This window comes from Psammomys obesus, unplaced genomic scaffold, assembly GCF_907164565.1.
Source record: "Psammomys obesus unplaced genomic scaffold, mPsaObe1.curated_primary_1811, whole genome shotgun sequence".
Taxonomy (NCBI): domain Eukaryota; kingdom Metazoa; phylum Chordata; class Mammalia; order Rodentia; family Muridae; genus Psammomys; species Psammomys obesus.
The window spans coordinates 25774-41173 of NW_026590061.1; the positions used below are offsets into that span (position 1 = coordinate 25774).

Below are 15400 nucleotides of genomic sequence, written 5' to 3' on the forward strand. Positions count from 1 at the left end.
TACAAAACACAGACTTGCCATATGATATCATGATGTCATATGGCTAGTCAAAAAACACAAAACAATGTTTATAGAAAAAATCCAGTTTATGATAATCTTACAAAAGAGAAATATATAAATTATCTGCACCTTTTGCTTGTGGACAATTTCGGAATAAATCATGAGCGTGACAGAAATGGACGATAAAGGGAAAGAGAGTATTATTATTTACAGTGGCACCAAGAGGTAAAAGTACACCGTGTTGCCAGATTAAACACCTTTTCATACATGACCCTTTACTTAGAAATCCCCTTCTCAAGAGCAATGCAAGCTAGCAGAGTTAACTCAAGATAATAAGGCTGTCAATCCTTGGTAAGCAAAGTTAATTAGCATATACCAAATCCAGATCATCATTTCATGTCCTAATTCATCATCAAAGACACAGAGATAAATACACTAAACAAATTATACCCAATAATTCACTAAAAAGTTCAGTTATAAAGATATATCTCAGACAAGGAAAATCCATGAGATACAATTCAATAAAATGTGTTTGATTTTCTTGCATAATAATTTTTGTTTTTAAATCATTACAGAAAAATCACACTGAAGAACATTCTGAGAAGTTTGGACATCCTCTTCTGCAAATCAATGAATCTCAAAGTTAAGGATTTCGCCAATGTCAGCTGCTTTTTGGTTTGGTTTGTTGTGGATGTTCTTTTGTTCTGTGTTTTTCTTTTTCTTATATTAAGAAATGAGTTCTTATAATATGTAATGTACATTAGCAAGTAAACAATAACCAAAACTAAATTGTTTCCAAATGTCCTAAGACTTAAATTAAAACAACATTTGTAGGAATGGTAATATGTTTAAATATTATTTTTAAAAATCCAATTTTATAAAAGGTACTTACATGTATTCTTAAGGAATTTACAATGATAAGCTTCTTGATGTAAAAGTATTTTATTTATGGAAATTAGGTCAGGCAAGGAATAAATCTATTAAGGAAAATATGGCTCAGCTATGTGTTTATAACCAACTTACCTCTTTTTGCTTTTGATGTCAAGTAGTGCATAAAAAGAGAAAAAAATTATGTTTAACTGATTCTAATGTCATTATGTATGGCTTATTCCATAAATACCTACTTAGAGTAAAGGACTATATCATTTTTCAAAATATTCTATGAATGGAAGTTTTCCAAAGTATCCTATGAATGGAAGTAAAAACAAAAAAATAGAAAACAAAAACCAAAACAACAACAACAACAAAACCCCAGACTGCTTGAACAGCCAAAATCAGGTATTGAAGACGAACTCAACAGTGTACTCACTGAGATACCTGTACCAAGGTCTTGGGTAACACAGGACCATAAGAAGATGGTACCCGTTCCTATTCCATATGTCTAATTTCAATCTTCATGACCAATCTTTCCAGAGACTGAGTTTGTATCAGTAGTAAGACATAATCTTAAATGCAATAAAAAACTTGGGATCTGTTTAGATTTTAAAAACTGGAAAATGATGAGCAATAGAACAGCAAACAAGCCCTTAGCATAAAAAAAGCATGCTCCTTTCAGCTAAAACAAAAACAAAAACAAAACAAAAAATCTAACAGAACTCCTTCAATTTTTACATTCACTAAAAAAAAAAAAAAAAAAAAAAAAAAAAAAAAAACAAAACTCCTTCAATTTTTACATTCACTAAAAAAAAAAAAAAAAAAAAACAGTTAAAATGACAGTACTTTTCTAGGTCATTATTCTACAAAATATATGTACATATTTTACATAAATATTTAAATGAAAATTTTAAATTACGATTTAAGAGTAACAGAGAATTTAGCCCATTTTAAGAGAATATTTGCTAACTGATGAGATCATATGAGGATAATTCTTTAGGCAACTCATGGGAAGGAGATCTGATTTGATTTGATTATTCAAAAAATAAATAAGAAAGTTACTCTAGTAATGACTAATGCCAAGACAATAGGCTTTTATGGGTACTTTTCATGAAATTGCTACATTACAAATCTAAATGTGTATCACTGATCTTATTTTAGCTACAGGGTGATTACTAAAGGGCAATGAGTCACATGACTATAGCATATCTTTATGACTTTGCAGGTTTGTGGGGTGAGGGGGTAGTTTTTCTCACTGAATCTGAAGCTTATTGATTTGGCTGGGCTGGCCAACCAGTTACTACCAGGGACCTATCTACCTGTGTCTATCCCTCCCCCTCTGAAGGCTGAGGTTAAAGGCAGACATGACCAGACCTTGTTTTAGGGACCAAAATTCGGATTCTTATGCTTGCCAACTGAGCAATTTTCCAAGCCCAATTTTAAACATTTTAAGCCAGCAAAGAAAAGAATAAAATCAACCATTTGAGTTGTGCTTTTCTTTTTTATCTTATACCTTTTAGACATAGAACATTAAGCCACAAACATCTAAACAAGAGCAATAGGTAATTAAAGAGATAGTGTATGAAAGGAGAACAGTTTTGCTAGATGAATCCCATAGATTTTTAGGGTGCTGTAAAGTCCTTTAATGATTATAGTATACTATGGACCTTTTCTAGTTGATTAGCTACACAAGTTGAAATCATAGGTTACCTTAGGCAGTCTAGCTAAAAATGCTGTGTAACCATATTTTCACTATATTGTTCAAAACCAAAGAATAGAAAGTAGCCACAATGGGTCTTCTATGGGTATCACAGCTATACACAATTTGCACCATGCTCTTAGAAGACTGTTCCTGTAGCCCCTACCCACTCACTTTGAACTCAGAAGGGACTTTAAATCTAGAATTAGTGTGTAGAAAGGACCACTCCCCACTATAACGCATGCCTGCTGTGTTAATAATACTAAAAAGCATTAATGAATTAGACTGTAAGTCTTTGCATACAATTTAAAATGTAGTTACATTTTAAGTAATAAATGTTCTGAGAAAAATTAAAATCTAACACACTATAAGAATTCATAGTAAATCCAGGAACATTGTTCTTTTTGCCTACATATTCAATTTATAATAAATTAATTTTTTGAAACAAAGACTTGCTATATAACCTAGGTTAAATTTTAACTCACTGCATAGTCCAGGCTGGCCTTGAGCTTGAATCCTCCTGCCTGTTTCCTAAGTGCTGCAAATATACCAACCATGCCTGGCATATATTTTATACTTTCAAAAATCAAGTTTGTTTTATATACTAGGAAATGGATGTTTTCTTTTTTCTATTAAAATAACTCCTTTTCTTGGGAACTATGCTGTAAAGTACTGAAATAGATGAATTTAATAGGTAGAAAGCTTGCCTAGTATGTGTGAAGTCTTGGGATTAATCCCCAGCACAACATAAACAAGGCATGGTAGCATACACCTGTAATTTCATAACTAAGGTGGCAGAGACAGGAGGATCAGAAGTTCAAGATCATCCTTCTTAGCTTTATAGTGATTAAGGCCAACCTACGCTATGTAAGACCCAAAAGAAAAGAAAAGAGGAAAGGAAAGAGAAAAAAAAAAAAGAAAAAGAAAAACACAGTTTTTTTTCACAAGGATTCTCCAAATCAAAAAATGGAGAAAATAACATAAATTCACATGATGACAGCCTCAGAACTGCTATAATAACCTTAATGATTTCTTCATTGTGAATCTCTTTTATGTATGTAGGCCTAGATAGATAGGAGAAACAACTGGTTATCCTAGAGACTGGCTTCCTTTGACATCAGCTATGGCTTTCTCTTAATCTTTTTTTTCAGACAAGAAAAGACCTTTTGAAAGGTACAGTTCAGACAACTCAGGTAAAAGCCATAAAGCCTAAAGGTTTGTTTCAATAAATATGTTACAACATGACATGAGAACAAATGGTAGACTCCAATCAATGAGCGCCGTCTGACTGAAATGAGTAGTATAATAATAATAGTATGGAAGAAACTGATGGTCCTTTCCCTATGAAGTATAATAGGGAATGGCACAGCTAGCCACCAGAACTCTTCTTTGCATGCAAGCTTTTGGAATGAAAGCAATATCAAGGGCAAGTCATTGTATCAATCCCCTGGCACAAAGGATACCACAGGAACTAAAGGTCAGCAATTAACTACAGCTTGGAATAAAGACCGTTCTCTGCCTTAAAGTTAGTGAACACAAACAGGAAAAAGGCTGTAGTATAAAACATACAATTGTTTCAATCTCTATTTAAACTACTGCATTATTATTAGATGGAGGTGGTCACTTCAGTAAATCTAAAACAGAATCTATAACATGGCACAGACTCTAGAAGTGTCTCTTTGGGGCTTTGTGTCACCTGGTTGATATTTTCTGTTGTTCTTTTGGTTTGGTTTGGTTTGGGGTTTTTTGGCCAGGGATGATGACCTTGAAAGTAGGAATGGTGGGGGTCATTGCCTGAGATTTCCTGAACCTTACATATGTCACAGCATATCTTTCCTTCCTTATTGCTTCTCTAGAAAGTCTCATCCTAGGGGCCTTGATTTTCAATACCAAATGAACAGTTATGCAAACATTTAATGTATTTAGAAGAGTAATACTATAAATCAGAGAAAAACAATGAAGAATCAATATATAGGAGTAAATAAATGGCCCAACAGTCCAATTTAAAAGACTATGTACAATCTTAATTCCTATTTTAAAAATTAGAAATTACTTATCAAAAGTAACAATTAGCTGGGCTTGGTATTCCCAGCACTCCAGAGACACAGGCAGGTGGATCTCTATGGTTTTGAAGCTAGCCTGGTGTACAAAGTGTGTTATGCCAGAAAAACATAGTGAAAAACAAAAGATACATTTACATTCAGAAATTCTATTAATCAAAACTACTGGAAGCAAGGTCTCGAACTGTATGCAATACTACTAGAGAGTTGGCACAGGGCTGGTTCAAACAAGACATGCTTGATTTGACTATATTTCAAAGACTGAGAAACAGAAACAGCAGAATTTCCTATTGAAATGCTATTATGACTATAGTAAATAAAATATACTATTAAAGTTAAGAAAGGTTACTTTTTATTTTTCTAAGGTGCCTACTACAGAATTTAAAAGTATATATGCTGCTAATTTTTTAATTAAATGTTTATTTTTTATATTAATTATAGTTTATTCACTTTGTATCCCAGCTGTAGCCGCCTCCCTCTTCCCCTCCCAATCCCACCTTCCCTCTCTCATCTCCTCCTATGCCCCTTATGTGCTGCTAATTTTAATAGCTCTAGTGTAAAGTTATACTGTCTGATGGCAATAATTTTTGTCATCTGGGAAAAATTACTCCAGATTTACACAGGGAAATATTTCAAGATTTCTTCAAGATTTTCCCCCTGTTATATAGTTTCCTATGGCTAAAAATAAAGAAAATGATGCATTGATATGATAGAGGGAGATATAATGTAAAAACATGCATAACTGTTTATGGTTGTACCAGTGCTATTAATAATAAATATATAAATACAACGTTTGGGTTTGTATATAGAGATATAGAGACTTATGTGTAACTGCTTGCATATGTATAGAAAGGTTCTAGAAAGTTACAAGTTGGGTGGGTACAGTTATGACAGAGGTCTACTTTCTTTATAGAGAAATAAAATTGAAAAATTGCCAAGTAGCTTTTAATACATCATCTATATTAAGCCACATCTGAAATACACTATATTATATACCTGAATAATTAGATGGATAGCTAACAAACTTGAAATATTGTACACAATTTGTACCCTCATTATTCAACACAGTGAGTACCCAATGGGTGACTGGTACTGCGTTCTAGGTTATGTGATCCTGAGATCCAAAGACCAAAGAAGTTCAGATCCATAAGGAGCTTAGAAAAGAAATCAGGGTACTATGGGCACAAAGGACAAAGCTGCTGGTTCTCCCCAAAGGAGATGATATCAGAAAAGATTTTAGAATGTTTACACTTACATAGATGATGGTAAAACTGATACATATGAGGCACACAGCTTACACCCTTTATAAGAAAATAAAGAGATAGAAATCTTAGAATTCCAAAATATTCTTTATTTATTGTGTATGTGTGTGGGGTATACTCACCAGTACATGTGTTTGTGCAGAAGTGAACATTGGGTGTGTGTCTTCCTCAATCACATTTCACATTTTAGGGAAAGAGAGGTGGATACAGGTCCTCAATGCCCACATCTGCACCCGCAACTTCTTGCTATTTATATCTGCACCCCTATCTTTTCATTGCACACGTCTGCATATCTACTTTCTCATTGCACACAGCTGCATCTTTCCCCTTCTTTTTGCTATATCCCTAGTTCCTCCTTATTAAAGTCGAGGCACCTTTATAGCCAGTTCTGTGTCTCTTATGGGAAAATTTCCATATTTCTAGTTTTATTTTAATAGCAGGAATATCTGTTAAAATCATTTGTTTGCCTATCTCCCTTACCATATTTTGATTTTCATGACAAACAATGGTGATGACTGTTTTAAATACTACCATATATGAAAAGCCAAGAAAAGTGCCTGACACATGCACGATAATTTTGTTAAATTTTGAAGAATGAGTGAGCAAATAGGTTAATAAAAGAAATGTGGTTTTGGCATAAGTTTAATACCAAAGTTTGCAACACAACAGAAAAAAGTGGGCTAATTGCTTGAACATAGTGAAATGTAAAAGGCAATTTTCAGTGTAAAAATGTGAGTGTGTTGACTACAGATCTAAAGCAGTGGCTGCATGGCTAAGGGTAATGTGTTTAGGTGAGCTGATTTTCAAATCAGCAAAATCGAAAATATTACAAAACAAAAATCAGATTTCAGAACAATGCCATTCTCTCACATAAGCTCAGAAATGTTGTCACAGACAGAGTAAGACAGAATGAGGGAGGGACAGAGCAATGAGGACAATCAAAATAATATTTAAAAAAAGCAAAGCAATATAAAGACCAAACTGCTTAGGATATTAATTCAAAAGCAAAGTGAAAGATTAATTTTTAAATTTGAAATTTGTTGTTCATCTTGTAAAAAGTACTGCAAAATCAAGTATTTAATACAAAAATAATCTCTTGTAAAATGTGTTAACTTCTTATATATTCTGGCAGGCTGATTTTATTTAATGATTGGATGGTAAGATAGTTGATATCATTGCTATTTAGGCCTAATTAGTAGTTAGGGCATTGATATGAAATAATCGGCAACATATGAAGATGTACAGTCTGCTGTCTGATTATAAATTCCTTTGTCACAACAGAATACATTTTGATTCAATCTCATCAAAGTTGAGAATCATTTCTCAGCTTAGCTGATAACAGACCTTGGGGAGCACAGAGAGTATATTCATAATGTCAAGAACAAGAAATTAAGGTGCTGGAGAGAAGGACTCCACAGTTAATACCAGTTGCTGCTCTTGAAAGAGGATCTGAATTCGATTCCCAGCAACCATATGGCAAGCTCACCACAGTCTGTAAATCCTATACCAGGGGATATGACACCCTAATCTTTTTTTAATTTTTTATATTATTTTTATATTTTTATATTAATTACAGTTTATTCACTTTGTATCCCATCTGTAGCCCCCTCCCTCATTCCCTCCCTCCCTCATCTCCTCCCATGCCCCTCTCCAAGTCCACTGATAGGGGAAGTCCTCCTCCCCTTCCACCTGACCCTAGCTTATTAGGTCTCATCAGGACTGGCTGCATTGTCCTCCTCTGTGGCCTGGCAAGGCTGCTTACCCCTAAGGAGGACACGGTCAAAGAGCTAACCACTGAGTTCATGTCAGTGATAGTCCCTGTTCCCATTACTAGAAAAACCATTAGGATACTGAGCTGTCATGGGCTACGTCTGAACAGGGGCTCTAGGTAATATCCATGAATGGTCCTTGGTTGGAGTATCAGTCTCAGAAAAGACTGTGCCCAGATATTTTGGCACTGTTGCTCTCCTTGTGGAGCTCCTGTCCTCTCTGGGTCTTACTATCTCCCCCTTCTTTCCTAAGATTCCCTGTGTTCTGCCCAAAGTTTGGTTATGAGTCTTTCAGAGGCCCTCTGTGGTAGGCTCTTGTCCTGTTTCCTGTTTTCTTCTTCTTCCAATGTCCATCCTGTTTGTCTTTCTGAGTGAGGATTGATCATCTTACCCAGGGTTCTCCTTCTTGCTTGGTTTCTTTAGGTGTATAGGTTTGTGTAGGTTTATCCTATATTATATGTCTAGTATCTACTTATAAGTGAATATATACCATGTGTGTCTTTCTGCGTCTGGGATACCTCACTCAGGATGATCTTTTCTAGATCCCACCATTTGCCTGCAAATTTCATGATTTCCTTGTTTTTAATTGCTGAGTAGTATTCCATTGTGTAAATGTACCACAATTTCCGTATCCATTCCTCCGCTGAGGGACATCTGGGTTTTTTCCAGGTTCTGCTATTATGAAAAAAGCTGCTATGAACATGGTTGAGCAAATGTCCTTGTTGTGTACTTGAGCAGCTGACACCCTATTCTAACCTCCTCAGGTACTGCATACATATGGTGGATTTACATATATGCAAACAAAACACCTAAACACATAAAATCAAAACAAATAAGCAAAAAAACCAAACAAACCAAAAACCCACTATGAGAAGCTATGAGATTTCAGGAGCAGATTTGGTTAAAGCTGAACCAGAGTCACAGGTAAGGCCAGAATTCTCCCCAAAAACAGAAAAATAAATTTCTTTATCTGTTTATTAAAATAAAATATGTTAAAATTTTATTTTAACATTTAAAATATGTTAAAATGTATTTTACAAAGTGATTAGCAAGCTTTTTTAAACTAGGGGACTGTTTCTTAAGAATGATAAATATATATTGCTCTCAGAAATTTTATAATAGTCAATAATTAATACTAAAACCACGAATAAAAACTAAATAAATGTCTCAAACAATAATTTACATTAATAAAATTAAGATATACTGTTAATAAAGTATATATTTCTGGAAACTATGCTTGGTGTGTATGATTAATTTCTACAGTAATTCTCCTAGCCAGAATATTTTAGAAAATATTGATTTGATAAGAATTTATTAAGGCTGAAACTGGTCTATTTGGGGGCTAGGTAGATAACTGCTCTTCCAGAGGACCAGGATTTGATCCCCTGTATCCACATGGCAGTGCACAAGCATCTGTAACTATAGTAAGAGGAGATCTTACCCCTTCTTCTAGCTTCAAGGCCTACACTAGGCATGATGGAGTACACAGGCATATATGCAAGTGAAACATTCATACACATAAATAAGAAATTATTAATAAATAAACAAAGTGGTTAGTTTCCTAATATATAACAGAAATTATTCCTCAGTTTATAACAGTTTACTTTTTTTCTCCAACCTCTCCCTCCTCCTCCTCCTCATTTTCCCCCCTGAGTCAGTGTTTCTCTGTGTAACATCCCTAGCTGTCCTGAAAATCACTTTGTAGACCAGGTTGCCCTTGAACTCACAGAGATCCACATGCCTCTACCTCCCCATCTCTCATATTTTAATTTCAAATAAATAGCTAGAAACACAGAGTGATAAAATGTTAAATTATCATGAAAACAACTTTTAGATCTATTGATGATTCTGAATTCCATGGTATTTATAGCTTCGATCTTGTGTGTAGTATTAATATCTAATGATATTTTCCAGTTTCTCAAAATTAAAGAATTTAAGACCGTGTAATGGTATTTTCACCAATGTATGCTAAGTATATCAGAGCTGAAGGTATTACAGAGTGTGTAAAGTATTAACAATTAGAATGTGTGAACAGTTTCATAGGGCAGATAGAATAATAAAACTTTTCTAAAGCAACACCAAAATGGAGCAAAAATCATAACAATATTCAACTTTTAACCCATCATCTTACTTCCGAGACAAAGACCAAAAAGATGAGAAGTTGAAAGCATGAAGCTATGCCAAGCAGCATCCCACATATACAAGATAATAGATAAAAGTGAAAATAATGATGGATGTGATAATAGCATATGAAATAAAAATACAGTACAAAGAAATGGAGAAATGGCTCAGTGGTAAGAGTGCACACTGCTCTTTCAGAATACCTAAGTTCAGTTCCCAGCATTCATGTTGGGAGGCTCACAACCATCAGTAACTCTAGCTGCAGGGGATCTAAATGTCCTGTTCTGACCTCTAAGGTATCTACACTCAGGTGCACACATACATAATTTTAAAATAATAAAAATAAATCCTGAAAGACAAAATAATTGATCTTAAAAGTAAAACTAAGTATCAACATAAAAGTTTATGAGATGATATTAATAGCGTCTACAATGTAATTATAATGATATAAATATAATGATATAAATTTAATGACATTAATGGGCATAAGGAGCAAATAGCCATACAATAATGAAAATAGTTGCTGTTAATATTCATTAACATTAAATTTTATTAGTATGTTACCTAATACTTAAATGTAATAGTTATTATTTATCAGTTATTTTCTATTAAGGCAGTACTAGTAAGTCCATTTGAAAAGCTAGAAAGATTTTTATGAGGTACCCACATTAGGTACCCTGATAAATCATCACCACTTTGGCAGCTCAAAGAATACTTCAAGTGCTTTCTAAAAGTGTATAAAACAACAGAAAGTAGGTTATGAGAAATACTTAGAAGAATAATTACTTATTTGTGTTTGTGTATAGGTGTGTATATGTGGATGTGTGTATAGACGTGCATATGTATAGGTATGTACATGTGTGTATCTGTGCAACTTATGCGTGAGTATATGAATTCTAGCTATTATGCCATTTTAGATCATTACTTAGTTCCTCAAATATTCTTAAAAATTAAACATTTACTGTACAATATAAGATTGCATTTTTGATTTTTTGTATTACATTTATTTATTTTTATGTATATTTTGCCTGCATATATGTATGTGAACCATGTGCCTGCTTGGTATTCATGGAAGAAGAGGGTGTCTGGTCCCTTGGATCTGGAGTTACAGATGGTTATCAACTAACTACTGTGGGATGCTGGGAAATGAACCCAGGTTCTCTGCAAGACCAACAAGTGCTCTTAACCACTGACCCATCTCTCCAGTCTCCTAGACCACATAATTAATCCTAATCAGTATGCAGCATAAATCAGAAAAGAAAATAATTAGAGACACAAAGGCTGGGGTTTCAAAGAGGAATGAAGATAAATTTGAAGTTTAAAAAATTTAGATGAAATTTGGCAAGTTGGCAGTCTCAGAGGTTAGGTGGAGGAACGAGAACAGAAAGCTGGGTATAATCATTAGGAAGTGGTAGGGGCTATGACAATATGTAGAACCTACTTTGTCTGACAGCACAGCTGACAGACATGAATACAGACCTGGCCTAGAGCTGCCACATATCCAAATGTCTTTCAAAAGTGGCCAGAAATACAGATGTTCATGTGAAATTCCTGATCTTGTAGCTGCTAGCAACTATGTTAGCTCAGTTGAGGATTATATTTTCTGCAAAAGACAAGTAATGATTGTCCTTGTGCTTATTTTGTTTCATGGACTTGTTTTCCACCTCTGATCTGTGTGGGGACTTTACAAGGGACAGTCTGGATTTACTGGATGAGGCATAAACCACATTTTTATTTAAGAAAAGGTCAAAAACCATAAAGCTAAAGCAAACTGCAGCAAACTGACAAGCATCAAAGAAGTGTCACTTCAGGAACATGATATGAAAACCTGAATGTTCCAAAGGAGTAGAACCATCAAGGATTTGGGCGTTCTGAATCACTACAAAAAAGAAATTATCCCTAGAAGCTTGTTATAAATATGACTCCATCTGCTGAATTTACTTTGAAAATGTTAAGAGGAAACAAAAACTAAGATGGGACAGCTATGAACTACAGAACTGTAGACAGATGTGTACATGTCCTGTGTTGTACCTGCTGCTCACTTCTCTTTGCCTAACCCATCCTTCCAACCCTCCTCTCCTTCCTAGGCCACTGGAAAGAAACTCCTGGAGATTCCTGAGACATGCCTGGTATCTGACTGTGGAAGGAGAAAACAGGAAGGTAACTAAAAGGATCTTTCACTTCAGTGGTGGAAGTCCCGTGTCAATATAGTTCAACTTGCAAGATGGACTAGGGAGAAGAGAGCTGTCTATTCACTGCCATTTGCATCACATGCACCCAAGGAAAAAGTGTTTACCTGGTGGAGCCACGGTTAACCTTTTTTCCTTGCTGAGCCGATGCCCTTGGATGAGTTCACTCATGGAAGGGGAACCCTTCAGAAGAAATGATTCTGTGGAGGTGGGATCAGGGGGAACGCTTAATAAACTCTGTAGGTAGGAAGCCCCTGAAGTCCTGGGACGACTCTGATCACAAAGGGAAGGTGAAAATTGTCTTGCAGGAGATCCAAGAAAAATACATATAGGAAACAAAAAAGTTTTACTTTAATTACCTTTCAACACCTCACCAGTGACAACATTATTTATATCGGCATTTAATCATCTTTTAAATATGAAAATCAATACTTTTTGTAATTCTTTAGTTTCCATATCAGGTTACAATCCTTTCTGGAAACTACTCTGAATACTGAAATAGAAATTTATTATAGACAGTTTGAACCACAGATAGAAAATATATGTATTATTTGATTCTTAAATGAAAGCTCCTCAAAAGAACAACTTTAACTATATTAACTGAAAACAGGGCAAGTAACTCAACAACCAGAATGTAATAAAAGATCACAAAGCCACATCACTAAAATCCTTAAAAGTGGGTTTTGAACAATATTAACATGTGAAAAAAGGGTCAAAAACTTTAAAGGAAAGAACTACATGTATTCTATTCCATTTTATGAAATATAACCACAACCTTTCAAATAGTCATCAGTTTTAGTCTTATGGACAAGCGTTCCCCTAAGAGAACAAACTCATATCTTTGCCCCATGACAGAAAAAAAATGACAAATGAGCTTCATTTTTAATATCCATCTTTATCTACCCATTTTTAGGTTGGAGGCTAGGGAGATATATATTTACACACACAAACAGCAGCAAAAACATTAACGGACACTTGAAAATAATGTTATGGTTAATCAGTATGTGTGGATGGGGTGGCAGAAAGACCAGCATTAGCAAGGGCCATTAGCAGCTTTCATTTTTTCTTTTCCTTCTCTTTCTCCGTACTACACAACGTAAGCACATAAATTTTTGCAGTCAACTAAAACCTGTCCACTGTATCACACTATGACAATAGCTGCATGCATACCTTTTCCTCTGAGTGCCACTGCTGACCCGAATGGTGGGTATCTGTGGGCCCTGACTATGCAGGAGGTAAGTGTCTACGGTAGGCACGGTGGCTGGCGCCTCCCCACTTACTTTAGGGCTGCCGATCTTGCTCTTTCCAAGTTTGCCTTTGCTGCGTCGGGACTGTTCATGGTCAAACTCTAAGTCCTCCAGCCTCTGTGTCAGGGCGAGCTTTTGCTGGATAGCCATTCGCAATAATGTGTTTAGAGTCTTCTTCTCATCCTCTGCAGCTGCTAACTGTCTCTGCATCTCATCCAACTGTGTGACATATTCATCACATCTGGAACCCAAGCAGAAAGAGGTGAGGAAGAAATCTGGGTAGAGCTAAGCTGGAACTTAACTAGAAAGGTATTCCTCTCTTACGCGCAGCCCTGGCATTGACGTCCATTGTAGTCTCAAAATTTTAGTATACAGTAATGTTAGAATGATTATGTGCCAATATTATATTATAATGTTATTTGAGTGTCATCAGGGACATCTACATAAAAGGTTAGCATAGTCATCTACAGGGTTTGTCACTAGTGGTTTCAGGCATCCACTCGGGAGGGGGGTCTTGAGATATAGTCCCCATAAATAAAGGGAACTATTATAATAAGTTAGACTGGAATTTAGAGCACTGATCTTCCCAGCAGTAGAATGGAAATACTCAATAATAATAGACAACTGGAAACAATAGACCATGTTCAGTAATTGGTGGTTCAGTTTCACAATGAACTTCATAAGCAGCATAAACTCAAGGACAGTTATTATGGAGGCTGTTTTGTGGTGATAATACAATTTCACATAATATCTGCCACTACTTTAGGTATATTATAATTACTATCTTTATTATATGACATTGTATCCTTTGCAAAAATTTTGTTACATGTTATACCTACAGTATATATGCTATATCAAAATAATAATAATAATAAACAACAGTTCCTCCTTTATCTGTATTTATAGACTTAGTTTTAAATGGCAGAAATGTTTTCAATATGGCCAATTTCCCCCAAGTAAAAAACCAAAATTTCAATGAGTTTTCAACCAAATAATAAAGCAGTGAGTTGTTAAAAAAAAAAATCAAGATTTTTAAAAGTCTGGTTCAGGTACAGCAGGTCATTGGGAACATCTTTGTCCAGCTTCATATTTCTGCTAAAGCATAAAGACAAGCTCTGTGCTATTTCCCCACTAAAATTGAAACCCGAGTCCATCCACATACATTTGCATGAAGGGTGAGGGGAAAAAACTCACACTGAATTTCTGCTGAGTTTAAGATAGTAGTAAGTCATTCTTCTTGTACTAGCAGATAGCTGATTAGCTCAGAGAATTATCCAAAATATATTGTACAAACTGAAATCAGCACAAGTTAGAGGTATTATGCAGGAGAAAAACAGGAACTGTAATTGAAATACTGTAATTGAAATACATTATGTCCATTTCCCTTAACCCTGAATGTCAAGACTGGGGCTATGGAGATCATGAGAAAAATCAGAGCTCACTGAAAAACAAAACGAATTCCAGGACCTTGAATTAATTCTTTTTGGTAACATAAAAATATTTTTAAAATATAAAGTTAGGTAATTACTATACTTGAAAGAAATAAATATCTGTGAAAATGTACTGCAAGAGAGTAATAACTAAAACATAAGCCAAACTGAGCATTTAAATGGTTTAAACGCTTTAAATTTCCTTCTCAAAGAGAAAATGTGTTCTCTTAATTCTGAAATTATCCTGATTTCTTTCATCAAAAAAGGGGACCTTGTCTCCCTCCCCAGTCTTTGTCCTGCCCTCATATATTCTAAATGCCACTGAATTTTGTGGGAAATCCAGAAGTCAATTCCTGCCAGAGCCTCTGCAGCCCCACAGTCTGTTTCCCTTTGCCCTGTCCGTGAAATTCAGTCACATGTGACCATGATTCTAAAAACAAATTTCTAATCCTAGATTTGTCAGTGAGGTAGCTCATCATTTTCTTCATGCAAACCAAATACATTCATTCATGAGTTTCAGCAGCGCTCTTCCCCTGTGAAATAGTCAATTTTAGGGAGAAAAGTTACCTTGTTGCAAACATTGCTCTCAGGGATGAGAAAGTTGCAGCGTCTTCTTTCAAAGCCTTCAGCTCGTTCCTCAGTTTTGTCATTGTTTCAGTCACCATAGCCTTCTCGTTTTCATATTTGTTCTTCAGATTAGCTAAAGCCACCTCAGCTGTCTGAAGCACAAAACCACAACACTTACCACCT

At 35.1% G+C, this 15400-nt stretch overlaps 1 protein-coding gene across 3 annotated transcripts in view; it reads right to left on the reverse strand.

Moving 5' to 3' along the window:
• The window catches only part of Bicd1 (BICD cargo adaptor 1), a 167765-nt gene that overhangs the window by 16365 nt on the left and 136000 nt on the right, over positions 1-15400 (reverse strand). Inside the window, exons 6-9 of one of the 3 annotated variants that reach the window (XM_055605681.1) lie at positions 15218-15369; positions 13144-13461; positions 12081-12274; positions 1024-1032 (exon numbers count right to left, since the gene is read on the reverse strand). In XM_055605681.1, the coding sequence (XP_055461656.1) occupies positions 1024-1032; positions 12081-12274; positions 13144-13461; positions 15218-15369 (673 nt within the window). Of the gene's footprint in view, positions 1-1023; positions 1033-12080; positions 12275-13143; positions 13462-15217; positions 15370-15400 lie in introns of those variants that run through there. The other 2 variants (XM_055605679.1, XM_055605678.1) reach the window with 2 other exon arrangements.